Raw genomic sequence first — 26,977 nt, 5'->3', positions numbered from 1 at the left:
GGCTCAACTGTTTTTGACAACAGCCACAAGAGGTGGAAAGAGACAAGGGTTAGGCCCCATTGTGTGAGCTGACATTGACTGAGCCCGTTAAAATGTCAGTCACTCAGTCGTGTCCGACTCTTTGTGACCCCATGGACTCTACTAGCCCTCTGGGCTCCTCTGTCCAGGAGATTCTCCAGGCAAGAATACTAAAGTAGGGCGCCATTCCCTTCTCCAGGAGATATTCCCAGCCCAGGGATCAAACCCAGGTCTTCTGCATTACAGGCGGATTCTTTACCACCTGAGCCACCGGGGAGCCCATGCCCTGTGCTAAATACCTTATTAATTCATGTCACCCTCTGTAGTGATAGGAGGCAGGCAGTGTTGTTATCCCTGTCTCCAAAGAGAACTCTGCTGAGACTTGGGTAGGTGAGCCCAAGCCACTCAGCTGGACATGGCGAAGCTTCCACCTGAACCCATGTCTGCAACTCAAACCACATGAGGAGCAGTTGACGCAACCACAGCTGCTGTTTCTGTGGAAGAATAGACTGTCACCCTTGGCAAGTCCTCAAAGGGCAGAATAGGAGAGAAAGATTGCATGGGAGTTCTGAGGACGGAGCGATGCCAGCACCGGGATGCTGCAGGGACACAGATGCCGACTGCACTGGGAAAGAACACGGTGACACTCAGGGCTGAGAAAGCAGGGGAGGGCAGCCTGGTGAGGCCCGCCTGCGGGCGGAGGCTGGATGGCACCGTGCACCCGGGGTTCCCACACTGCTGGGGCCTGGGCAAACATGGTCCCAATGCTGGCGTTAGAAGTTTTGTGTATTTCGCTAGCAGACCCCGTCTCTGGTCTCAGTCCTCCCAACCCACTCTCCAGAGAACATCCCTTCACTGTCTTCACCAAATTACCCGAAACTTAGCCGCTTACAGTTCAGTTCATTTCAGTCACTCAGTCGTGTCCGACTCTGCGACCCCATGAATCGCAGCACACCAGTCCTCCCTGTCCATCACCAACTTCCAGAGTTCACTCAAACTCAAGTCCATCGAGTCAATGATGCCATCCAGCCATCTCATCCTCTGTTGTCCCCTCCTCCTCCTGCCCCCAATCCCTCCCAGCATAAGAGTCTTTTCCAAGGAGTCAACTCTTCGCATGAGGTGGCCAAAGTACTGGAGTTTCAGCTTTAGCATCATTCCTTCCAAAGAAATCCCAGGACCAATCTCCTTCAGAATGGACTGGTTGGATCTCCTTGCAGTCCAAGGGACTCTCAAGAGTCTTCTCCAACACCACAGTTCAAAAGCAGCAATTCTTCGGCACTCAGCTTTCTTCACAGTCCAACTCTCACATTGATACATGACCATAGGAAAAACCATAGCCTTGACTAGATGGGCCTTTGTTGGCAAAGTAATGTCTCTGCTTTTGAATATGCTATCTAGGTTGGTCATAACTTTCCTTCCAAGGAGTAAGCGTCTTTTAATTTCATGGCTGCAGTCACCATCTGCAGTGATTTTGGAGCCCCAGAAAATAAAGTCTGACACTGTTTCCACTGTTTCCCCATCTATTTCCCATGAAGTGATGGGACCGGATGCCATGATCTTCATTTTCTGAATGTTGAGCTTTAAGCCAACTTTTTCACCCTCCTCTTCCAGTTTCATCAAGAGGCTTTTTAGTTCCTCTTCACTTTCTGCCATAAGGGTGGTGTCATCTGCATATCTGAGGTTATTGATATTTCTCCCGGCAATCTTGATTCCAGCTTGTGCCTCCTCCAGCCCAGCGTTTCTCATGATGTACTCTGCATATAAGTTAAATAAGCAGGGTGACAATATACAGCCTTGACATACTACTTTTCCTATTTAGAACCAGTCTGTTGTTCCATGTCCAGTTCTAACTGTTGCTTCCTGACCTGAATACAGATTTCTCAAGAGGCAGGTTAGGTGGTCTGGTATTCCCTTCTCTTTCAGAATCTTCCACAGTTCGCTGTGATCTACACAGTCAAAGGCTTTGGCATAGTCAATAAAGCAGAAATAGATGTTTTTCTGGAACTCTCTTGCTTTTTCCATGATCCAGCAGATGTTGGCAATTTGATCTCTGGTTCCTCTGCCTTTTCTAAAACCAGCTTGAACATCTGGAAGTTCATGGTTCACGTCTTGCTGAAGCCTGGCTTAGAGAATTTTGAGCATGACTTTGCTAGCGTGTGAGATGAGTGTGAAGCCGCATACAACCACCACTTTATTTTGCTCAGAGTCTTGTAGGTCAAGAGCAGACAGAGCCCATCGGGGATGCCCTGACCACTCTGTGATGTTTGGGGCCTCAGCTGGGGAAACTCAATGCTGGGTGCCTCTGCGGGTGGGACTGGAACTGTCTGGAGAGGTCTTTGCTCACACGCCTGGCTGCTGATGCAGGCCGTCAGCAGGCCCTCAGCAGGGCTGTTGGCTGGACCACTTCCCCAGGGTCTCTCCAAGCAGATGAGTTTGGGCTTCCTCCTAGCATGGCAGCCGGGTTCAAAGAGCAAATATCCTGAGAGAGCAAGATGGCAAAGCATTTTTATGAACTGACTTTGGAGGTCACAGAGTGTCATCCACAAAGCTCCACCGTGTACCTAGGAAGCCCCACCTGGGGCCCAAGGAAGTGGACGCAGAGCCAGCACTGGAGTGGAGGAATGCCAAGTCGCGATGAAAGAACAGCAAGCGAGATGGGAGAGCGTGCTATAGACGCCTTCGGGAAAAAGGAAAAAATCTGCCTTGCAGGCCCCTTCGCATGATCCCAGCCCTCAGCCTGGATGGTGGGGTCCCACTTACGCCTCACTGGCCTCTGCTCACGCGCTTCCTTCAGACTAGAAAACTCATCCACCCAGCCCACCCCCACCCGCCCTGCCCGGCTCCGTGGGGATATCGCCTCCTCCCAGGAAGCCTGCCCTGAACCCTGCCCCCACCGCAGCCGAGATGGGCCCCCTTTGGCCACATGGGACCTTCTGGGTGCAGCGTCTTCTCTACTTTGCGGTCTCTAATAAGAGGACGAGCCATTCACGAGGGCGTGGACGGTGTTCACCGTGTGTCTACCACTCTCTCCCCAGCAGTGGGCCAAATTCCAGCCCCTTTCTGGGTCCTGCTGATCGACAGCCCGTAGCTACTTCCCCCAGGAAGCCTTCCCGGGTTGTCCAAGACGTGTGCGGTGTCTCTCCTGCTCTCCCACAGGGCCCCTGTGCAGGTGTTGCGGAAGGCTAGGGTGAAAGCCCGGCGCTCCACCCCCCGTTCCCAAGCCAGAGCTTGTTATTGCAGTAAAAGAGGCAGCAAATTACCCGACGGGCTGGGAGCTGTAATGATTAAAACAGCGTATTGTTCTTGGGGCTGCTAATTGCATACCTGAGAAATGAGGCCCGCTCAGCCGTGGTGCCAGGCCCAGCCTGGCAGGGAGCCAGACAGCCAGGCGACAGGGCAGAAGGGGGCGTCCCAGGAGCAGCGTGTCCCCAAAGGGAGCGGCTGCAGCAGCCCCACTGGGGGGCCCACTGAAAATACAGATTTCCAGGCCCTGCCTCAGACCCACTAACGCTGTATCTGGGGGGGCTGCAGGCCCAGGACCATGGATTCTCGACAAGCTCCCAAGGTGATTCTGAAGGTCCAAGCCTGGGTTTCTGATTGCCCCACCCCAGAGCCAGACGGAGGCCCGCCTCGCTGGCCCAGCTCACCTGGAGAATGGGGCGAGGCTGAGAGAGTGGCTCGGGGGAGGGCATGGAGAGGGCGGTTTCCCCAGGAACTCAGGTCAGATCTCTTCCACGTGAGCTGGGGGACCCAGGGAGGGTCACCTCGCCCCTCTGAGCACAGGCTGATTTTCCCGGAAGCCAAGGGAGAGTAGGCTTGCAGAGCCCCCCGAGACTCTGAGAGGGACCCCTGCAGCAGGTTCATGAGAGGGTCCATCCAGCTGGCGTGTATTGGGCCATTTACAAAAGTAAGATGCTTTGGTCTTCTTAGAGTCTCTCCAAACAGAGGAGGCTTCAGGCTCGCTTAGAATTGCAAGAGCCATTACAGGGTGCTGCGGGGATGGAAGGGGCAGATGTAGGTCAAGCTGCAGCCCAGAGTCTGGCCACCAACTGCTCAGGCAGAGAGCGCCTCTGCGTCCTCTCCCTGCCAGAGGGACGTGGGGGCCGTGGCTCCCTCCTGATGCGGTGCAAGCGTCCGATGGGCAAATACAGATGAAGCGCCCAGCTCAGCCCCTGGTGCAGGGCAAGCACTCCGCACACCTGCCCAGGCGCGCCCTGCCGACGAGCAACCATGGGACACAGCAAGTGCGTGAGCAAGCGAGCAGCCCAGCTCGTGAGGGATGCGCGATGCATGTGGAACCCTGTTCCCCAGAAATGCACAAAGACGTCGAGGCCCCCTTACACCAAGCCAGTCTAAGAACTGGCCTGCCAAGAGGCAGGGGGATGGACTCAGCAACCCAGATTTCCTGTAAGTCTGGGACAGGAGTGACAGAACAGCCTGGACCTTGGGCCAGTGGTTTCTGGGAAGACACCCGGATCAGAGGAGGCTGGAAGGTTAGAACAGGAGGAGGCCTGGGGAACGGAGTTTCATCCGGGGCAATCCCGCTCCCATACTCCTGGTTCTACCAGCAATTATGAATGACATTTTCATGGAGGACTTCCTGGAGGAGGCGACTTTTGAGGGAGGGAAGTGACAGGGAAGGGCAGAAACGCCAGCCAGGAGGCGCAGGACGCCCGAGCGTCGTCAGCGTCATGGACATTAGGTGAGCACCTGCTGTGTCAGGAGTCGCCCAAGCGCGGTGCCCAGATGGTCTCATGTGGGGAGTTCTGGTCTTGTGTTTGTGTATGGCATTTATTTGCTTTTAAACTAATAGTTTTAAAGCTTTGAAACAATTTCAAACTTGCAGAAGATTTGCCCATGTAATTCTAAGATCTTGTTTTCTGGGTCCTTTGGAAAGTAAGCTGCTGACCTGATGCCACATCAGCCCAAGCTCTTTGGTGTCTACTTTCTACAAGGACATCTCGCTACACAGCCACAGCAACACCATCGGATGAAGAAGGTAGCTTCCGAAACGCCGCTGTCCCCCGCTCGCCAGGCCCCGTGCTGGGCTGTCAACGGTCCTGGCGATGCCCTTTGTAGCCAAAGTACCCAGTTCACAGGCCTGAGTTGTCAGTTTTCTCATCCTGGACGAGTTCCTCACGCTCCCTTTCACAGCCCTGACATCGCTCAAGATTTCACATCAGCTGGTTTGTAGAGTTTGGGTTTGGCTGCTGTTTGCTCATGGCCGGGTTCATCTGTGCCAGGACTCTCCCAGGTGGCACCTACTTGGTTTTGAATCTGTTCCATCATGACACATCCCCGTGTCAGCTGGGGCCCCTTGACGAAGGTGGTGTCTGCCTAGTTTCTCCACTGTCGAGCGACTCTTCCCCCCTTTGTGATTAAGGAGTATTTTGTGAGGAGATGCTGTGAGACTGAATCCCTATCATCAAACTGTCCAATTATTCACTTATTTATAGCAGGGTGGACTCGTGTTTCCTATCACATTCAGCCGTTTAGCATAATCCATGCTTGTGCTAATGCTCAAATTGCCCCGAGTTGGCCAGCGGTTACCCCTCGAGTGGTTCCCCCGTTGTTTGAGTGGTTCCTTCACTGCCGGCACCACAAGCTGTTGCAGCTTCATCTCGTACTTTCCCCACCTGGAATCAGCCGTGTCGTAAGGAATCCCGGTTCCCTTGGTGGAGAGTGGTACACGGATGCCAGCTTGTGGGTGAGAACGTGCTCATCGCAACTGGGCGGCTGCTCCTGCCAGGCCCTCTGTGGACAGAGCGCGGGGCAGGGGCAGGAAACACCTTTATTTACACACACAGGCACACTGCAGAGTAGGTACGTAACGCACACTTCACATTTGCAGTTCTCTCTCATACTGAAAGCTGTGCATACACACCAGTACCTCAGCTCCCAACTCAGTGCCCCAGGGTCCATTTTCGCATCCTCCCTGTCCGTGTCTGTGACTCCCTTCTCTGCTGTGCAAGCCTGGGCTTCCCTGACCCTGAGTACATTTGCCAGGCTGCTGAACAGCCTCATATGTGGGAGGTTTCCCGCGCCCACCACCCCCACACAGGATGCCCTCCACAGCCCCTCACTCGCCCGGCTCGCTGCCCTTCGCCTGGCCACCTTCCACACTCTGGGGGGCTCTGACAGCCCACTGCCCCTCGCGGATGACCGTGTCGCCCTTTTGGGCTCTGGTGCCCACATGAGGCCACCCTTGCACGGGGCGGCCTTATCCCCTTGCCCGGCTCTGACAGTCCTCTGGGCACTGCTGCCCCGTGGACATTCACCTTACCGAGCAAGCGGCCAAGCCCAGGTTCAAACCCGCGTCTGTCTGACACGGACTCCCATCTCTTCATCGCTGGTTCTCTAAACAGGCCCAGCAAGGAGCACACTTTGTCTCCCGCCTGAATTTGCCCAACTCAAGGGAACGGAGGGAGCGCGCAGCCTCAGGCAGGACTGGTTCTGCTGTGGGGAGAGGACAGGGACCCCACCTGTCGCCCCCAATCCCACGGGGCTGTACATCAGCCCCTCTGCTCCTGCAGCTCCTGGTGCTCAGGTCTGCCCAGGGGGGCATTCAGGAATTGGGAGTGACCTGTGGCAGATACAACAGCTCGCCATTCTTTCACTTGACAGTTTACAAAAGGCCTTGACAATCTGCTGAGTCTTCAGCACGGCCCTGCGAGGTAGAGATCCTTAAACCTGTCTTCCAGTCAGTGAAACTGAGGCTCAGGCTGGGGAAGAGATTCGACTGACGCCTGTATCAGACGCCGGGAGTGTCAGATTCAGAGCTGCACTCAGGCCCGATCCTCTGCCCCGCCGCCCTGCTTTCCTCTTCAGGGAATGGCTCAGCGCAGAAGGTCCCCCGCCGCCCCCAGCCCGGCCGCTCCTGAGGACCCCCCAGGGCCTGGCTCGGGTCACAGGTGGCAGGGCTGGGCACTCCCGCGTCTGCCTCTCAGAGCCACAGTCCGGGGCAGACACTATGGGCGGCTGCGGTGGCAATGGCAGGGCAGGCTGTGCCCACGCCCTCCCTTCCCGCGATCCCAGCCACCCACTCGCTTTCACGGGTACCAGCACGCTCGGGGCGGTCTGCGCTGTGCGGGGTTAGCACTCATCTGCCACGTTGTCCCCAGTGAATCCCACGGGTGCCCCGGACAGCCAGTCTCCTACACATGCCAGCCCAGCCCGGTCAGGGGACAAACCTGCGGTCAGCAGACCTGGGGCCAGGGCCCCCTGCCCCCACCATGAGGGCGGCTCCCTAGGGCACTCGGGACTGTGCTCAGCCCTGTTGCAGGCAGGCCAGCTGGGCAGGCGGGTGGCGAGTCATTAGCGGGCACGTGTCCGGGGCACGCAGCCGCCGCGTGGGAGCCCTGGGGAGGCTGGGCCACTCCTCCAGGGCCCGGGAGGGGCACCTGCGTGACTCAGCCCCGAGCTGAGCTCTGCACGGAGCTGCTTCCCCAGCCCACCAGGGTGCCACTCCCCACGGTGGGAACAGTCTCTGCTCCCCAGATTCCCCAGAAGGGAACCCGAGTCCCCGCACGGCCATGGCCCCGGCTCCGTGACACCTGCTGGGGCAAGCGGATGAATGCCCAGCCAGTGGGCCTCCACCCACCCCAGTGAAGGAGCCCCCTTACCCTCTCATATGCATTCCAGGGGGCCACCCTCTCCCCCAGGATCAAAGAGAAAGTCATAGCCAGAACAGGGGCCTTCGGAGCCCGGACCGGGACCCTGCAAGCCTTCTCTGGCCCTGGGGAGGCTGGGCCAGGCCAGATGCCTGCTGCCGTGGGCAGAGCGCACACGTCACCCAGGCATGGTGAGCCCACCGCAAGTGGGAGCGTCTCTGCAGGGCACTGGCCGCCTGGCCCCCAGCTCACAACGCTCCCTCAGCTCTCCTGTCTGCAAAATGGGGCCACTGTTACTTTTTTTTCCGAATGTAATGGTATTTTTGTCTTTCCAACTTTAACTGAATTTCTGTTTGGTTTTTCATTGAGGTTTTGCCCTTTTTATTTGCGGGGGGAGGGGGGGCAGTGGGCGCTGCACTGCATAGCATGTGGGGTCTTAGTTCTCCAACCAGGAATCAAACTCCAGTCCCCCCCTGCAGTGGAAGCATGGTGTCTTAGCCACTGGACGGCCAGGGGAGCCCCAAGCCCATTGATTCTGATGGTCTCTGCTCTGTTCTCCGAGGAGCTGCGGCCCGTTGGCGTAGGGCTGGACACACCAACCAGACGGGACCTCAGCTTCCACCGGGACTGTGTCCCCAGACCCGGGGCTCCTCTTCATCTGTGGGGCAGGGGCCAGCCTTTCAGGTTTGGGTTGAAAGCAATCAGGTTGTGATCACGACTGGCCCAGGGGAGCCTGGGAGCCCTCCGCACGGCCCTTCCCCAGTCTCCTTCCCTCGCCCTCATGTTAGGCTCATTCAGCACCCGGATGGCACAGCCCCACCAAGTGCAGGGCACTGGGGGTCCGCAGGCACAGTGAACCCCTGGTTCCTGCAACCTGTGAGCAGGCAGGAGCGAGCCCAGGCCGAGCAGATGGGGCTGGGGACAGAAATAAGCCGAGAGTTGTCCCAGGTTCCCTCGGGTGCCCGTCCTTGAAAGGGCAAGGCTGCCGGTGACAAAGTCCTCCAGGCTGCCTAGTTCAGCGCCAGGGATACAGGCAGAACAGGATTGTACACCTGCCCCTGGGGGTCTCAGGGAGCCAGGGAGCTGACGCTTACAGAAGCGATGCCCGCCAAGCCAGCACGGGCTGTGACCCAGGGATGAGCACTCGGGACCAGCTGTGATCACACCATCCGGTGGATAAATCCTGTGACTTCAGAGCATGACAGGTACTGCGGAGACAATGAAATGGACAAGACGATAGCGATGCGGACGGTGTTGGACAGATCCCGGGAAAGGCCCCTTAGGGGAGGTGGCATGGGATCCTAGGAGAATCTGAGGGAAGAGCATTCTCCACGAGCAAAGGCCCTGGGGCTGGAAAGAGCCCAGCTTGTCAGAGGAGCCCAGGTCGGTGTGGGTTCAGCTGTTCCCTCGCAGGACACGTAGCCCCTTGGCCTCCTGGGGGCACCTGCCGCAGACCCACCTTGGCCCCTAGGAGCATGCACACAGCGAATTCTCTGCTTCCTCCATCTTCTGAAACTCAGCCGTCCTTACCTCTGCGTTGAATGCAGAGTCACAGATGAGAATTTCTGCCTCGGGGAGGCCAGACCCCAGGCCATCAGAACAGGACCAGTGCCTGCCCCGGGGCAGGCTGGGAAAATCCCAAGAGACAGGGACCTGAGGGTCCCAGCCCACCTGTCTGCCTGGGCTCAGGTGCCCAGACACGTGCCAGCCTCCACCTGGTGGGGCCCCACCCTGGCAGACCGAGCTTGCCCAACAAGAGATGAGGTCACTGCCTTCTGGCCGGGGGGGGCTGGCTCTGAGGGGAGACATGCAGCGGCCCAGGGGGCGGGGCGCGGGGGGCTCCCTGACTCCCACTGAAGGCAGGGTGCGAGGTGTCAGAGCTCCCAGCCCTGCCCGCCCTCCGCACGCCAGTCTGTGACCCTGAGAGGCCATTTCTGGGCCCACGTGCCTTCTGCCAAGACACCGGGAGCCTGGGAAGACTCAGGTTTTGCCAGCGGGGCTGAGCTGGGAGGAGGGAGGAAGAGGGAGGAGGAGGGCCGTTTTGAGCAAGTTTTATGCCGGCTGGGTTGGCAGGCGTGCTAGGCAGAGATGTCACAGCGGAGACAGGACGAGGCGAGGGGTGCTGGGGGGCAGCTGAGCCGTCCCCACCGGGGAGGAGGCCTCGCATCCACCTTGGGAAGGGCCAGGGGTGCGTTCGCAGACACCCAGGCCTCAGGGCGTCTGGGCTTCGGGCAGCGCTTCCCTCCCGAGGGGCAAGCCCGAGGCTCCCTCTCCTGGATCCCTCCAAGGACTCCTGCCCTGGCCTCACGCCTCTTCTCTCTCTCCTGCCTGGAAACCTGCCTGGCTGCCCCTGCCATGCACCCCCTGCCCCGCCAGCCCCCAGTCTGTCTCTCTGGTTGTTAGGACTCAGCCCAGGCGCCTCCTCCATTGCCCGATGGCCCAGCCTCCTCTCCCCACCGGCCCGTGTTCCCCCCTCACCGGGTCCACCCTCCTGTCCACTCGGGGGCTCGGGGCTGACCGTGCTCCTTCGGGGCTGACGGAAGCACTCCAGGAGCACCGAGGGAAGGCCTGGTCTTGTCCAATCCCCCAACACGAGAGAGAGAGAGCCCAGCAGGGCCTGGGGCGTGCCCTGGTACCGCAGAGGTCCTGTCTGCCGCGGCCAGGCCACCCGCCCCCTGCCCTGCACGGCCCCCGCTTCGGGCACCCCAGTGCACCCCACACCTGCAGCACTCCTGGGTCCCACCGCCTGCACGCCTGGCACCAGGCCTGGCCCTGGGCAGTGCCCCCGCTGGCTGTGAGAACGCCCGGGCCCTCACAGCTGCCCCACCCCCTGGAGATTCTGCTCCATCCACTCAGGAACCTGTCTCAAAGGCCACTTCCTCCAAGAAGCCCTCCCCTGGTGCTGGGACACCACCCCTAACCGGAGGTGGCTTCTCCCTCCCTCAGGGCCCCACCTGTGCACGGGGACTCAGGCCTCTCTGCTCGCCTGGAGGCCCGGCTCGGACACAGGGGGGGCCCGGTGGATATGTCTGCTGACCCTGCCCTGTGGCAGGCTGGGGGCAGCTCCCCAGAGCGGCCGCGTGCTCTTCAGGGGCAGTGCTGTGCCACGGGCTTGGTGGTCAAAATTCTGCTCTCGGGATGAGTGGTGCCTTTTTGTGGATGAGGAGACCAAGGCCCAGGGGTGTTGAGAGGTGGGGCTGGGATGAGACCTCGGGTGGGCAGAGGCCAAACTTGTCCATAGTTCCCCTTCCCCAGTTCCCAAACCAGATAAGACAGGCAGAGAGCTGTCCTGGTTTGTGGCCTCGGGTCCTCACCTGTACGTCCTGCGGGCCTTGCCTCACTCCCCACGAAGGTTGCCAAGGCCCTTGCTTCCCCCGCCTCCCTGCCCGGCTGCCCAGACCCTGAAAGCAGACCCAGGAATGCCAAGGAGGAGGATGAGTGTGAGACGGATCTGTGGGTCGGCAGGGGTGGCCCCGGCCGCGGGGCACCGGCAGGCCCGTGTCTGCGGTGACCGCACGCCGTGAGCCGGGGCTGGGGCCCCGGGGTGCCTGCTCTGCCGCCTCCCCACGAGCCCCTCGGACCCTGGGAAGCCCGAGAGCCCCGAGAAACGCGCCTCAGAAGCCTCGATCCCACCTCGGGCAGACACTTCTTAGAACTCACAGTGCTTCGGCAGATACGCTGAACTAGGTGCTTTACAATCATGGTCACGCGTGGCCTGTGAGGGCCCTGCTCACGGTCTTTAAAGGGGCCTGACGGCCATGGGGAGAGGCTGCCTGCCAGGGACAGAGGCCGCTGTTGGCTCGCTCAGTCGGGTCCGACTCTTTGAGACCCCATGAACCGCAGCACGCCAGGCCTCCCTGTCCTTCACCATCTCCCGGAGGTTCCCAAACTCAAGTCCATTGACTCAGTGATGCCATCCAACCATCTCATCCTCTGTCATCCCCTTCTCCTCCTGCCCTCAATCTTTTCCAGCATCAGGGTCTTTTCTAATGAGTCAGCCCTTTGCATCAGGTGGAAGTATTGGAGTTTTAGCTTCAAGAGCAGTCCTTCCAATGAACACCTAGGACTGATCTCCTTGCAGTCCAAGGGACTCTCAAGAGTCTTTTCCAACACCACAGTTCAAAAGCATCAATTCTTTGGTGCTCAGCTTTCTTTATGGTCCAACTCTCACATCCGTACATGACCACTGGGAAAACCACAGCCTTGACTAGACGGACCTCTGTCAGCAAACAGATCTCTCTGCTTTTTTATACGCTATTTAGGTTGGTCATAACTTCCCTTCCAAGGAGCAAGTGTTTCTGAATTTCATGGCTGCAGTCACCATCTGCAGTGATTTTGGAGCCTGAGTAAATAAAATCTGTCACAGATTCCACTTTTTCCCCTCCGATTTCCCATGAAGTGATGGGACCAGATGCCATGATCTTAGTTTTTTTAATATTGAGTTTTAAGGGGCAGAGGAGCCAGAATGAAAACCCGCGACAGTCTGACTCCAAAGCCCCTAAAGCTCCCACCTGCTGCCCTGGCTTTAGAGTTGGAAATGACCTTTGGCATCCTCACGCCGCCATTCCCCACCTCCACGTAGCGTACCCGACCTCTTTCTGGATGTCTCCTGTGATGGGAGGCTCACTACCTCCAAACAGCTCTTGTCATTGTAGGAACCCTGCTGTGGGGGTCTGTGAAAGCCTTTCTGGGGGTGACTCCAACCATCACACTTCTGGAGCCGCCCGAGCCCAGGGCTGCACAAGCACTCTCATGGTGAACCCAAAGAGGCGTGTTCCCCTCACATGTGGAGAAACTGAGGCCCAGAGAGGTAAAGGGCTTGGCCTGAGGTTGCACAGCCAGCTCTGAACCCAAGACTGACCCCAAGCCCTTCTCCCCAAACCGCCCCGCCCAGGCCCTCACCCCACTGCCACGCTGAGCGGCTTGGGCCAGCGCACAGGGTCTCCACAGCCTCCTGTGACGGGGAAGCTGCTGCAGACGGCCCGGAGCCGGGGCTGCTGGAGCCTGCCTCACCTGCGGCCACTGCAGGCTCCCCTTGGCCCCAGGAGGAGCCTCTGCACCAGCCCCCGGGTCCTGCCCTCTACAGTCCAGGCCCATGGACCCTGGAGTCCCCCAGACATGCCAGGCTCTCCCCAGCTTTCAGCTGCACCCTTGAAGCCCCCGCCACAGGTCATGTCTCCTCCACGGAAGGGGAGGGGGCTTCCTCGTGGTCAGGGCCTGAGTTTGCTTAAACTGTGTGTTCAACAACCCTGTGAGCTAGGGTTGTCAGACATAGCAAAGAAAAATGCAGGCGGTGCAGTTAAATTTGAATTTCAGATAAATGATGAGCAATTTCTTTTTTTCAGTATAAGTATATCCCAAGTATGGCATGGGCTATACTTAAACTAAAACAAAACCTGTTCTGTGCAGCCACTGGTGGCTATTTATACAAAAAAAAAACAACTGTGGTTTATCTGAAATTTAAATTTGGCTCAGCACCCAGAATTTGATTCGGCAACCCTAATCAGAACACCTGCCTTGGGTGAGGACTCCCATCATTGAGCCTGAATGTCCTCTTTGTAACAGAACTAACAACGCCAACCTCCTCGAGTCAGAAGGGAAGTGACGGTCAGGTGTGGGCAGAGTCCTGGGAACAGCAGGGCTGAGAGCAGGGGAAGGGAAGGGTGAAGGGAAGAGGGGCCGTGACCTGCGGGCAGGGACCCCGAGTCCACTTCTGAGGCAGCCGGGGCCCCTTCAGCTGCCAGGAGCAGGAGGGGAGGAGGCCTGGTGTCCTGCACGGGGTGAAGGACCCGCCACTTCCGGAGCCAGCAGAGGCATGGAGCGATGCCATCGGGCTGCGTGCAGTCACCCTGCCCCCGCGGCTGGGGCCCCGGCCCCTGAACGAATGGGCGGCTGCCCCTGGCAGCGCATGGCACCGGCTGGGGCCTCCAGCTGGGGGCTGGGCCCACCCAATCAAATCCGTGCCCAGACCGGATGGGGGCAGGGCTCAGGCCGACTACACAGCAGCGGATCCCACTTACAGGCCGTGCAGCCCTGGGCGGGCGAGCTTGCCTCTCTGAGCCTCATCTGGGAAGCAGGAAATACATGGGAGCCCAGGAATCACGCCCGGCACGGTGCTGGGCCCGGGCAGGGGCTCGGTAAACAAGTGCTGTTGCTCCGTCACTCAGTTGTGTCCGAGTCTTTGCGACCCCACGGACTGCAGCACGCCAGGCCTCCCTGTCCATCACCAACTCCCCGAGTTTACCCAAACTCATACCCTTTGAGTCAGTGATGCCATCCAAACATCTCATCCTGTCGTCCCCTTCTCCTCCTGCCTTCAATCTTTCCCAGCATCAGGGTCTTCTCAAATGAGTCAGTTCTTCACATCAGATGACCAAAGTATTGCAGTTTCAGCTTCAGCATCAGTCCTTCTAATGAATATTCAGGACTGATTTCGTTTAGGACAGACTGGTTGGATGTCCTTGCATCCAAGGGGCTCTCAAGAGCCTTCTCCGGTCCCCAATTATCTAAACCCATTAACAGTTTGACGGGGGGGCAGGCAGCCCCCCTTGGAGGCTGGGGCAGGCGAGGGGACAGCTGGAGCTGGGTTAACAAGGTCCTGGGGCAGACGGCAGAGGGACCGGAGAGAGAGTCTCAAGAACAGCCGCTAGAGGACTTCCCTTGTGGTCCAGTGGTTAAGACTCTGTGCTTCCAAAACACGAGGTGTGGGTTCGATACCTGGTTGGGGAACTGAGATCCCTGACACCAAGGAGGGTGGCCAAAAAACAAAAAAACAGAGAGCAACTAGACAGCCCATCTCCCTGTCTCCCCCCACCCTGCCAATGCCTAGGGTGCCCACCCCAGGGATGGCACTTCCCCTAGGCCCCTCACTGATGCCCCCATAAACCCTGGGGTGGACTCTGGCCCCATCCAGCAGCCCCCGTCAGGCTCCCTCAGCAGCAGGGACTGCAGTTCTCCCGCCCAGGGCACCCCAGCAACCACCCCCTCCCCCGAGAGGCCGGAAGCACGGGGCCTGCTCTGGACACGGAGGCTCATGGGCACACGTGGGTACTGCCCAGCAGGCACCACCCTCCACCCGCCACCTCCTCTCCTTGGAGAGCTGCCCTCCTCCAGAGCCACCTCTGCCCCCTTTTTCTTCTCTTCAGAGTTGGCCAGCCCGTGGAAAACCTTCTCCACACACCTGGGGCGACCACCTCAGTGCCCAACTCTGTTGGCTCAGGACACGGGAGAGGACAACGGCTGAGGCTGCGGGCCTCGGGCAGGCCTCCGTCCTCTGTGCCCCACTGTCCCGACCCAGAGGGCACTTTCCCAGCTCTGAAGCCAGCAGAGGAGTACAGCTAAGCGGCGGAGGGCTCCGGCCTGGCCCACTCCACTGGGCACAGCCCTGGGCTCTGGAGGGTAGGGAGAGCCGCCCACATGCGGAGCCCCAGGGGAAGAGCCCTGCCCGGCACATGCCTTGCCTGGAGGTTCCAGGCTCGGGTGGGACAAAGGGGGCCAGCTGGCAGCACACGAGCCCGCGCCAGGCTCTGAGATTGCGATCGGGCGGCAGACAAGGACGGGCGGGAAAGGGAGCAGCCCCCGGCAAGGACCGCAGAGCTGCAGGGACACAAGTAACCCGGAGCAAACAGTGATCGCTGAAGCACCGGGCTGGCGTGAGTGCAGATGGCGCGAGCACGGCCGCACGCGTACTGCTGAGCACCTGTCTTGGCGGCCGGGACGGTGGAGGGCTGGGTGGAGGGGCGGCAGGAGCCAGGCCATGTGGGGTCAGGGAGGAGGCAGGCTGAGGGCTGCAGGCAGAGGGACGGCAGAGGCCAGAGCCAGGCTGCAACTCAGAGCCAGACAGCAGAGGCAATCTCCCTCTCCGGCTGGCCCCCAGTCCCCCGGGGCCTGCCCGGCCAAAGCAGCAGGACGCGCCCGGGGCCAGGCTCCACCGGCGTTCGCTGCAGGACCAGCAGGACCGCCGTGACAACTCGGCGGGTCAGCAGTGGAGCTGCGCTGACCTGCCGCCCCCGTGCTTACGAGGGTCTCAGCTCCACTGCTCCGACGGTCGGTGTGGCCCTGGGCCCTCGGCAACCCACACGGCGCCCCGCGCCAAGGGGACACCAGACCGGAGGACACACGGGCAAGCGAGGCGGACGCGGCCTTGGAGTCCCACCCCCACCTGCCCCGACTCCCGGCAGGCAGACCGCTTCCTCTGCGGCCGTCTCCTCACCTGGGACCGGGGAGAGGCGGAATACCTACCCCGACCCGTGGGGCTGACGCGGGAATGCCAACAGGAAGAGTCCTGGCGTCCCGGCCAATGGAACCGAGGGTGGGGGCAGACAGAGGGGCCTCGTGGGGGGTGGGGGCACCTGAGCCCCATACGGCCCCCCACAGAGCAGAGCACTGAACTCGGGAGGCCAGGGGCCAGAGAAGATGCAGCCCGCCCGAAGAGCCCCGAGGCCTCAGCCGTTCACTCTAGAAGAAGGGGCTGACACCGTCTCAGGCTTTATTGCTGAAGGCAGACTCCAGGGCCTTAAACACTGCAGCCATCACCAGGCGGGGCCAGCCTGGGGTCCTCTGAACCCCTCACTGGGGTCTCCTGTTGAGAAAGACAAGGACCCACGAAGCAGTCAGCCTAGAAAACGGCTCAGGACGGGAGGGGGCCAGCTCCTCCGGTACCTCACGTCCTTACTGCCCTCGGGAGACGTGGGCTGGGGGAGCCGAGGTCTCACACTCGGCCAGTCTCCACCCCAGCCCAAGCTCCGCCAGGGCCCCCACCTGGGACCCGTCACAGACCAGGAAGGCCTCCGTGCCAGCCAGCCGTCTGTGACTAAGGCGGCCCCTGGAAAGCACCCCGGGCAGAAACCAGGAAAAGCTGTGACCATCAAACAAGGGGCTTGATGCCAACTGATGGCCTGGGCCAAAGTTCTGAAGCCTTTGCGAGAAATCAAAAAATAAAGGGCAGAGAAAAAGAAGTGAACATCTCATCAAGAGCTCTGGGGACCCCAGCCCTGCCGGCCCAAGGAACCAAGCCATGGCTGAGCTCCCGAAGGTGCTCGGTCAGCCTGTGGCTGAGGTGTGGCCACACGCACGGCTCGGCCTCTGATGGTGCCCGGCGCGCAGATCCAGTCCTGCCTGTTCACCCCGCACCCTCCCCTGTGCCCCCGGGGGCGTGCTGGCCCAGATGTGGCCACTCCAGCTCACTCCCGCTCACTCCCGGCTAGGAGGTTATATAAGAGCAGCTCCACACAGCAGCGTGGACCTGGGAGGTCTCTCGGGACAGACCAGGGAGCAGATGATGGACCTGCCAGAGGGAATGAAATCGCTGTGCTCGGGGTGAGGAGTGAGTGTTCCAAGTGACCAAGGCCTGTCATCCACCTTCAAAGCTGGAAGTATCTGGACCCCACCTGAGACGCGGAGTCTGTTAAAGCCAAGATTCCACAGACTGCAAATGAGTTCATCAGTGATAAGGACAGTCACTTCCTTACAACAGGGCAGCAAGTAAACTCGCATAAACCCAGCAACCATCCTACCCTGTAAGGACCGACGCTGCCATTTCGGGAGGAGAGTGTGGGGACACCAGCGGGGCAGAGCTGAGACATGAGTGAAGGTGTGGGTGCCCGACGCCAAGTTAACGCTGTCCCCTCCCCCGAGCCCGTCGGCCCCTCACACCCCCGGGCCCCCCGCGCACTCAGCACACACTCATGCCAGCCTGCCAGGGCCTCCAGCCCAGCTCTCGTAAAAAACCACCTTCATCTCCCTGGCGACACTCATGCCTGCCTGGGGTGCCTGGGTGGGGGCTTGGGCGGGGGCCGCAGCCCGGGCTCTGGGAGTCCTCTGGACTCTTAGGTGTGCCTTCTGTCCCAAATGGTCTGGCCTGAACGGGGAGCCACACAGAGCGGACATCGAGACCAGGGAGGCAGGAGGCAGAGCGGCCCAGGGGGAGCCAAAGGGGGCAGCCACTGCAAGCTCTCCCTCCCCGCGAGCCCAGTCATTGGCCTTGCCCTGCGATTTGGGGAGAAGCTCGCAGGGCCCTGCCGCCTCTAGAAGAGCGCTGCTGCCCACCGATGTGGGGAAGCAGGGCCCCGGCCCCCGGAGGCAACTGCCACAGCGGTTCAGGACACGGCCTCAGAGGCACAGGCCTCCACTCCAGCAGTGACCAGCCGTGGGCCTTGAGCAAGTGATGCAGGCTCACAGCGCCCTCCTGCAGGGCTGCTAAAAAAGACTAGAAATAACAACACACACAGGGGCCTGGCAGAGAAGGCGCTCATAAGGGGCAGGTCCTCATCATTCTAAGTCTTCCCCAGGCCTCTCCCAGCATGGCAACCCTGCAGAGACGTCGCCGAAGGATTGCCAATTTGAATGCCAAACACCCTCTGCTACAGAAAGACCAGCGCCCGACTGTGCTGAGCCCACCTTCGGCTGGAGACTAGAAAATCACGTGTCTCCAGGCTTCAGCTCTTCGGGCCCAAACAATGGAAAAAGAAGCCAAGTTATTTATTTCAGGGACGATCACAGCCGTCAAACAAGGTGCCCCAACTTGCTGGCTGAGAACAGACAAGCTCCATTTGGCGCCAAGAAGAGACCGCGAACGTGACGCACACGGAGCTCCCTGCCGACGCCGGAGGCCATGCAGCCAAGGAGACGCACTGGCCAGCGTCGCCGAGGAGGGGCTCGAGCACAGGCAACACCCTCCTTTCCAACGGGGATGGAGTCACTCGTTTATTTCCCAACATGTGCACACGCAGGGACTCAGTGGGCCAGGACAAGGCATGGCCCCCAGGTATGTGCAAGTCCTTCGACAGCTTGGGTTACAGAACTTCAGAGCTAGCGCACCACACACACAAGATACAACAGGAAGCCTAAGATCCCAAGCCAGGTGGGAGGGAGAGGGGAGCAGTGACGTGGCGCCCCAGGGGATGGCGCGGGAGGACGCCGAGGGCGCAGGAAGGCAGCTTCCGTCTCTGTCGACCGCTCTCCGCGTGGGGCTCAGGGCACTGAGTTCAACAGGTCCTTCAGGAAGCTCTCTGCATCCGTGACTTCTGACAAGAGACCTGGAAAACAGGCGGGGGCTGCTTAGCCCGTCACGGCGGCCACGTCCTTGTGGAGAGCATACGGTCCTTCAATGAGAGCTCCGACCGACTGCTCACCGGAGCCCAGAGACACCGGGAGACAGTCACCAAGCAAACTCTCGCTCGCTGGTCAGGGGCACCAAGCTCGTGATCTCCCAAGAGTGGAGATGCTAAAGCTGGGTCCCTGGGCCCTGCAGAGAGCCTGCAAGTCCACTGTGACGCGGCGCACGACGGAGGGGTCTCAGGAGAGCGTGTCTGCGGCTTCAGCATCTCTCAGCGGGACTGGGGGCCAAGAAAGGCCAATCCCACTACCTCAGGGGTGGGACTCAAGCCTGGGTCCAGGGCCTGGTGCAGAGGCCAGAGCTCAGGAGCTCTGTCCCCTCCACCACCAGAGGAGGGGCCAGGGGTCAGACAAGGCCACTTCAGGAAAGCGCCGCGGGCACAGCATCGGGCCCCCTGCAGCCCTGCCTGTCCCTCACAAACAAGGTTCACATTTGACCACCGTGGGCTGTCAACCCGAGGGCCTGGCCACACTCAGACAGGAGTGTCTCCCAGCAGCCCTGCAAATGGGAGGAGAGTGGCTCCCACCGGTTCTTGTTGGTTTTGGAAGATGTTTCTGTCCTTGCGTTTGAAGAGGGTGTGTCTGATGTTCTGAAATTTTCTACCAGTTTGAACACAGCAATAAAGCTGGGTTGTGAATGCCTGTGCTCGGAGTGGAAGGGGCAGAGGCTCCCGCCCCGCCTAACCGGGCTTTGCTCTCCCTGCCCGGGGCTGACACGAAGCCCCTCCTTCCCATGTCCACCCCCTCCTCCTCTGGCTCAGACTGCCATTCATGCTGCCATTCCGTAGATGCTCCCCAGACCCCTGGACAACAGGCACGGCGCTGGGTCCTAAGGACACAGACACGAGGCCACCTGCTCTAGGTCAGGGTTGATTCCCAACGAAGAGCAAAAGTGCAGCCAAGGTGAAGTGTCTAGGCTGAAAAGACTCTCCTGAGAGCATCGCGTGAAGTTAACAAAGAAATGGAGGAGAGCAGTGCCAAGCCCTGGTGACCAGATGACTGGGGGGCAGCAGACCCGCAGAGGCGTGCCCAGCGGGGCTCTCCCAGGGTCACTCCGACTGACGGGCAACCCAGAAGGCGGGCCAAGGCGGGGGGAACTGCATGCGGGCGGAGAGAGGGATTCCCACAGAGCACCCTCCAACGCTTGAGCGTTTCCCTCCCGGAAGACAGCCTGGCGAATGCCGGCGGAGGCCTGCGCGCGACAGGGCATTGCGGGCAGATGTTTTTCCGGCTCTTACACTGGACAAGATTCCCATTATAAATGCCAGGCAGAAAGGGAACCAGCTCACAGGAGTGAGGCAGGCTCAGCCCTGCGCTCTGGCTCAGGGAGCCCCACCGTACAAAGGCCAGCCGTGCCCACAGCCTCAGGGGGCGTGGGGGCCTTCATTCCAGGTGGGTTTCCTCAGCACCAGCCCACAGCCCCTCCTCCTGCTGTCACCTGCTGCGTCAGGTAATCAGACAAATTTTAATGCTTGCAATTAGGATGGCAGGTTTGTTGCCCACAGAACCTGTACACCGGAGACAACACTGGACTTCAGTTTTCCCAGCGGGGTGAGGACCTGTCTGAGGACATCTCGTGGGATGGCAGGTCGCGGTGCTGCCCTGCGCCTATGAGCAGAGACGCTCTCTGCTCTCCTTCCATACTACTGATCTCAGGAATCAGAGTTGGTATCGCCCACACCTCCCCAGGGGGCAGCTGTGACACATGATGTCTGGATCCCCAAGAGGCAGGAGGAAGACAGGCAGGCTCCATGTTAATTCTGTGAACTGTTGTAAATAGTCAGGAAGCCAAAGGGGCTCTAGTGATTTTTCCAGGCATTCCCACTGGGAACCTGTTCAATCGTCAAAGCCTCCGTTATCCCACCTGTAAAATGGGGATAACCACGGCTCCGCCTCACACCGGCTGCCCTGTGTACTGGGGAAGCGCGTGCGCGATGAACACAGTGCCTGGGCTGAACTGAGCCCCACGTCACGGCTGCACCTTGTTAGCCGGTGGCCTGGCAGGTAGACACCTCTCCCGGACCTCATGGTGGTGGCCCACAGGCTGCTTCTCGCTCGCCTGTTTCCCCCGCGTATGAAGATTAAAGCGACGGCCAGCCCCCCCCGGTCTGTGAAGATGAAAACCCTTGACACTGACCGGCGGCATCGAGGAACTCCGAGAAGGTCTCCACCGGCATGAACTCCTCCTGGAAGGCCTTCAGGGCCTTGTCGGCCGCCTCGTGGATGGGCATGTCGTTGTGGCGGATGTACTCGGCCAGGGAGCAGGACCAGCCTCCCTCCGTGTTGCTGGTCGGCACCTTCTACAAGCAGCAGCAGATGGGCCGGGCGGTCAGCGGGGCCCCAGGCGAGGAGGGAGGAAGCGCGTCCTCCCGCGACGCCCACGTTCTCCCTGGGGGACGCAACACCGCTTCCAGCCACTCCCCTCGCAGCCCTCTGAGGCAGGAGTCCTGGGAACCTATGAGCCGCGACAGGCACACGCTCTCTCCTCCCACACCTGCGTGCCCCCAGGAGAGGGGCTCGCCAGCACGCTCTAACCGAGCTGTCTCCCTCAGAGGGTGGAAGGAGCCAGCCATAAACCCCCTCTCCTATGAGCCGCGACAGGCACACGCTCTCTCCTCCCACACCTGCACGTCCCCAGGAGAGGGGCTCGCCAGCACGCTCTAATCGAGCTGTTTCCCTCAGAGGATGGAAGGAGCCAGCCATAAACCCCCTCTCTCAAGGCAGAGGGGAGGGGCCCCATTATGAGGGTGACCGAAAGTCCATTCGGGCTTTTCCGCACTATCTCATGGAAAAAACTTTCTGGCCAAGCTAATATAAGCTGGGCTGGAATAAGTTACACTCACACCAGGCAACGGACTTGGCCCAAGAAAGGGACGACAGCAACCACTACACAGTGGCTGGGGGGTGGGGTGGGGTGGGGGCGCCTGTCTGAAGAAGAGGGTCTGAAACAGCAGCAGATGGGGTCACAGGAATGGAATGGCCCTGGAGACAAACGCAGTCACGGGCAGGGTCTAGGCCACTGGAAACCCTCCCCATGTCGGGCGGGCGCAGCCTATTTCTCGGGGGAGCTAGTGGAGCCAGAGGCCAAGGCAGGGCCAGAGCCGCCACGCAGACGTCCACGTGCCTGCCAAGCCCAGCCAGGCCCCCAGGGGCCGCCTTACCTTAAACATGTTGTAAATGAGATCGACGAGGGCCCAAAAGAGAAGGGAAGAGCGATACGCTGAGTAGTCCTTCAATGCCTTGTCTGTCAGCCTGGAAGAGAGTCAAATCTCAGACCCAGGAGGAGACTCGCAAGGAGAGAGCCCAGCGCTCTGAGAGCAGGGCAGGACCCTGGGGGTCATGCCCCCCTCAGTCCAGCCCCCCTCAGCCATCTGCTCGGAGGAAAGCAGCCGGGGCCAGAGCTCTTGAGGCGCTGGGGCCCGTGGCTCATTCACCTCACAAGACGTCCCGTGCACGGCACCTCAGCCGTGACCCTGCCGAGTCGGGGAGAGGGGGAGAGAAGCCGCAGCGCGGCGGCCAACAGGCTACTGCCCCCAAGAGACAAGGCAGAGCCCACGCTTCCCCGGGTTCAGCCCCACACACACTCTCAAACTTGACGGGATCTAGCAAGTGAGGGAAGAAACAAAGGCTCTGCTTCAGTCCTTACGTTCCCACCAGGAGAATTTTACCTCAACTAGCCACACACGGTAACTTATCAACCATGTGCCGTGTTGAAAAACAGAAGCTGGTGGAAAGCTGGTTTTGAGCAACAGTGAGGCCTGGGAAGGGAGCTGCAAACACCCGACACCTCCTAAATCCCGGCGTGATCCTGAGCTGCTCGCCACGCCCCTGGGCTCCTGAGTTGCATCACTGCCACCCAATCCAGTGATTCAGTTCAGGCTTAGAGGCCAGCCAGGAAGGCCCGGGGCTGCTGTGGCAGCACTGTCACCACCTCCTCAGCAGACGCTCTGGGCCTCAGGATGGTTCCAGAAGGCACAGCCGCCGTGAAGCCCAGGAAGGCCAGTCCTCTCTGCACAGGGGGTGAGATGCCGGTGCCAGAGTTCGGTGTCTACGACCCAAGATCTAGGGTAGGTGTTGTCTGGAAAGGCTAGAGAAACCCTTGTCATGGGGATTCTACCCCTTGAAACAGAGCCTGCAGCCAAAGGGACCAGACTTAGTACTGAAATGTGTGTGCATGCACGCACAGGTGTTTATAAATGCTAGGCTCATAACGCAAGCACAGGTGTTACTCATTTAAGAGGCTGGAAGCACTCCTCGCGAGCAGGGACTAACCGGCACAGGACGGCCAGCCACACCTACACTCAGGAAGCGCTTCAGCTGTTAACCAGAGTAAAAGAGCCATGGCAGACAGCTCTGCTTGCTAAAGCATGCTACCTGTACCCCCGCCATCCCCAGCGTCTCCAGAGCGCCCACCTCCTCCCCTCCCACAGCGCCTGCACACGCCGGGTCTAAAGGGAGGCCTGCTGCAGGGTGGGCCTGGAGGCAGGGCAAGAGCTCTCTCCCCACAGGTCTGCGTGCTGGCAGACGGCAACAGGCGAGGCTCTGACGGACGTCTAGGAGCGTCCCAGGCTTAAACACTCGCAGAAGACTCTTTGCTGAATGTGAAACCCGCAGGAGAAAGCAGCTTCATGCAAATTCCCAGATTCTGTGTATCTGCCACCTCCCTCCACAATGGACTCAGCATGAAGCCACTGGGCAGCACTGCCCCACCCTCCAGGGGCCCCTCGCGCCCTCCTGGGGGAGTCCCGCGGCCCCGCCACCCCGCTCATGCCCCCAACGCCCTGCCTGTGCTGCTCTTCTGCTTCGGTGGCAAGAACCCGGGGTGGCCCTGCCCGACTTAATTATTTAAGGCTCATTAGTGAAGGTGACTAAACTGCTACAGAGAAAACGGCAACTCATGAGCCAGCTCACACTGGATTTCCTAATTAAGCTGTGACCAAATCGGCTTTTCCTTAACTGCCTGGGACAGTAATGAATTCTAGTCTCCTAAGTGAAAGCCGAACAGCTCCTATGGGCTCGGATTTCACACGTGTCACTGAGGGCCTGTGCCCAGTGAATGGCCACTCTGCGCTATGGACGCAGGCTGAGCCTGCTTATCCATAACTCAGTACCTCCCACATCTAACTTTCTGACTCCTAGGAGAGAGCTACAGGCTAGGATTCCTGAGTGATCCTTGAACAACAACAAAGCTAGCTAACTATTAATGCTTCAGGCTCTTGGGAAACCCTGGGAAGTGCTTGGTCGGGAATGGGGGCAGGGGCTGGGCAGGACTCTGACAGAGGCCGGGGCAGGCTGGATTCACCAGCAGGGCCCTGAGGTGCCCACAGCTAGCGACGTGATGAATCGGAGCTGACGGAGGTGGAGATACCAGGTACGAAAATTCAGGCCCATGGCTGTTTCCACTTGGTGTGTCGCCACTGGGGCCTCTCCTCCTCCTCTGTGCTCTCGTTGGAAATGTTCCCTTGGAGCCTAGATACTCCCCAAAGCGAAGCAGGTTTCCTTCAAGGGGCAGAAGCAAGCCACCAACCACACCCTGCTCTGCAGCCTGAGCGTGCAGATGGCTGGGGCCACCCCGGGCCGAGCGCCGTGTCACGGGGCCCCCCTTGGCGCGCTGCAATCCATGCAGGCCCAACAATCCCTGTTATCATTTGCAGCTGTTTCCCTCAAGACACCTCCCTGATGACCCAGATCACAACACAGGGTCAGGAAAATGAAGACTGCTTCCTTCCTGAAATGCCCCCCTTCTTCGAGAGGTGTCCAGGAGCAGAGACAGAGGACAGGCTCGTGGGCAGGGCGGGGCAGATGGGAGAGGACTGTGAGCAAGGAGAGAGATGGCGCGTTCTCAATGTCAGAAAAGAAGCTCCCCGAATGCGGCCCTGAGGCTTGGCTAGTTCAAGCCGGGAATAGCAAGATGCAGAAAACCGGGCTGCCTGTCCCAGCCGCCCGCTGGCCCAAACTCTTCTCCTGAGAGGCTTCACGCGGTGCCTGGCTGGCTTCCTCCCTGAGGAATTTCCCAGAGGTGAGCCCAGCTCCACTTCTAGAGGCTGAACACCTGCCCCAGAGGCAGCCAGCACCTGCCCGCCATCAGGCCAAGACTCTCGGTGAGACAGTCTGAGAGGGGTCAGGGTCAACCAAAGGCTAACGAGCTGCCTCCTCTCAGCACCCGACATTCAGCCAGTCCTCCAGAGTGGGTTTCAGAGCCCAGGCAACAATCTCCCAAGCAGATGCTTCCCAAAGAGAGTACCGACCTGGTGGCTCCGCCTGGAGACACTGCCCGGGCCTGAGAGGTCACCAGCAGCCTCCGCAGGATTTCCACACGGACAGCTCGCCACTTCTCTGGGGGCAGGATGTGCAGGGCCAGGACCGTGAAATAGTGGGGCCCGTCCACTTCGAAGGCACTCTCCACCCACTTCTCCTTGGGCTGCTCCAGAAAGCCCTGGAGATTCTTCTCCTCTCGGGATGTTGCTCGGGTTCTGGAAGAAAAGGGACACCCTGAGAGCAGGGCAGACGCAGGCTGGGGCCGCAGGAGGGGCGAGGGTGTGCTCGGCGTCCCGCTGGGAAGCTTCCTGAACGGGCGGCCCCTCCCACCCCTCTCCAAGCAGAGCAGCCCCCCCCAAGTCCTGCTCAGCAGCATCCTCCTTGCCCCCACCCCCAGTCCAGCTCCACACAACTCCAATATGCATGTGACCAGCACCTTCACAAACCCTCCACCATCTCAGTGTTCTGATGAACCCTGGAAGGTGACAGCCAGCACCTCTTTACCAGGGTGTCTGAAGGCCTGGGGGGTGAGGTGACATGACTCAAGTCACCGGTTTGGAGTCTCTGACTGAGCTCACAGCCCACAGCCCCCGACCCCACGAGTCTCAGCACAGCTAACTGTGCAATCGGCATTTGCCCCCGGCGTCTCTCCTAGGCTGCTCTGGTTCACTCTCTTAAGGCTCTCCTGCCCCGTCTCCTTCGTTAGACTAGATTCTTCCAGCGAGCCCTGCCTCTTGCTCCCGTGCCTGTCTGAACTGCAGTAACAATGGTGATCATCAACCTCACCACCAGGTGCATGCTGAGGTTATCGCGTTTGATCCTCGCGACAACCCGGGGGACAGCTACCACCTCGTGTTAAGGGAGGGACCGGGCTCTGACCAGGCCGCCTGGCCCGGCCTCCCCAGCGTGGATCCCCACTCTCTCGGCCAGGAAGCTTCTGCAACCCACTGGGTGGGCCCTGGGAGGCCACTCTCCCCTTTCGAGCGGGATGGAGCTCTCAGACCCGGAGTGCTTGCCACCCTGGCCTACCTTTGTGGAGGGAAATAGAACCACCACGCTAGTGGGCACGCACGCAAGGCCACCAGGTCTGCAGATGGTACTGCTGGACACTGCACGGGGTGGGGGGCGGGGGCCGGCGGGGACAGCACGCCCTCTTCCACTCCACGGATGGAACGTGGTGGGACAGGTGGGGCCACCAGACTCAGAATCGGGAACCAGAAGCTTCGTGCCACTGCAGGGCCCGCTCAACTCCACCGGCTGGTGGTGCGTGTGACACGCTCAACTCCACCGGCTGGTGGTGCGTGTGACACGCTCAACTCCACCGGCTGGTGGTGCGTGTGACACGCTCAACTCCACCGGCTGGTGGTGCGTGTGACACGCTCAACTCCACCGGCTGGTGGTGCGTGTGACACGCTCAACTCCACTGGCTCGTGGTGCGTGTGACACACTCGCCTTCATATACAAAGGTGGTGAACCCTGTTCAACCAGCCCCCCTGACCAAGCTCACACGCCGTGAGCCGGTGAAGGAAGGAAGAAAGACCTCTCCGTGTGGCTGCCAGCTCAGCCCGTAACCGAGACAACGGGACACAGGGCACCCTGTCCCCAGCTAAGGGGCCGGAGCATGAGTTACATGCATCTGGCGTGGGAGACGCAGAGACGCCTGAGGCCACGGGCTCTGTTCCACCAGGCAAAGCACGCGGCCTCTCCAGGCCCGCTTCGCTCCCCAGAGAACGGGGCAGCCCCTGCCACCTCATGGCTGCCAAGAAGAGACAAGGGCCCCTCAGAGGCCCACGGCCGGGGCAGGGAGCACTGCTCGGGCCTGAGGCACCACGAGGGTGATGGGAACGCTCAGGCTGTCAACAACACAGGCTGCTTCCTCGGTCTAAACAGCTGAGCGGGTGAGGTCATGATGGGTGGAGAGCCGCCAGCGCCTCTCTAACAATGAAGACTGCCTTCTCCAGAGCAGCCTTCTACCT

The 26,977-nt window shown here is 60.1% G+C and overlaps 1 protein-coding gene across 1 annotated transcript in view; it reads right to left on the bottom strand.

The window, feature by feature from the left end:
• Positions 1-18,328: 18,328 nt before the first annotated feature.
• Positions 18,329-26,977, bottom strand: part of UBR4 (ubiquitin protein ligase E3 component n-recognin 4) — a 130,999-nt gene continuing 122,350 nt past the window's right edge. Inside the window, exons 103-106 of the mRNA XM_068967896.1 lie at positions 24,992-25,216; positions 21,905-21,995; positions 20,881-21,043; positions 18,329-18,664 (exon numbers count right to left, since the gene is read on the bottom strand). Coding sequence (XP_068823997.1) covers positions 18,600-18,664; positions 20,881-21,043; positions 21,905-21,995; positions 24,992-25,216 — 544 coding nt within the window. The 3' untranslated portion in view covers positions 18,329-18,599. The remainder of the gene's footprint in view (positions 18,665-20,880; positions 21,044-21,904; positions 21,996-24,991; positions 25,217-26,977) is intronic.

The sequence above is a fragment of the Capricornis sumatraensis genome, chromosome 3 (genome assembly GCF_032405125.1).
Source record: "Capricornis sumatraensis isolate serow.1 chromosome 3, serow.2, whole genome shotgun sequence".
NCBI classification, from domain to species: Eukaryota; Metazoa; Chordata; class Mammalia; order Artiodactyla; family Bovidae; genus Capricornis; species Capricornis sumatraensis.
This window is presented reverse-complemented; position numbering and strand designations above follow the sequence as displayed.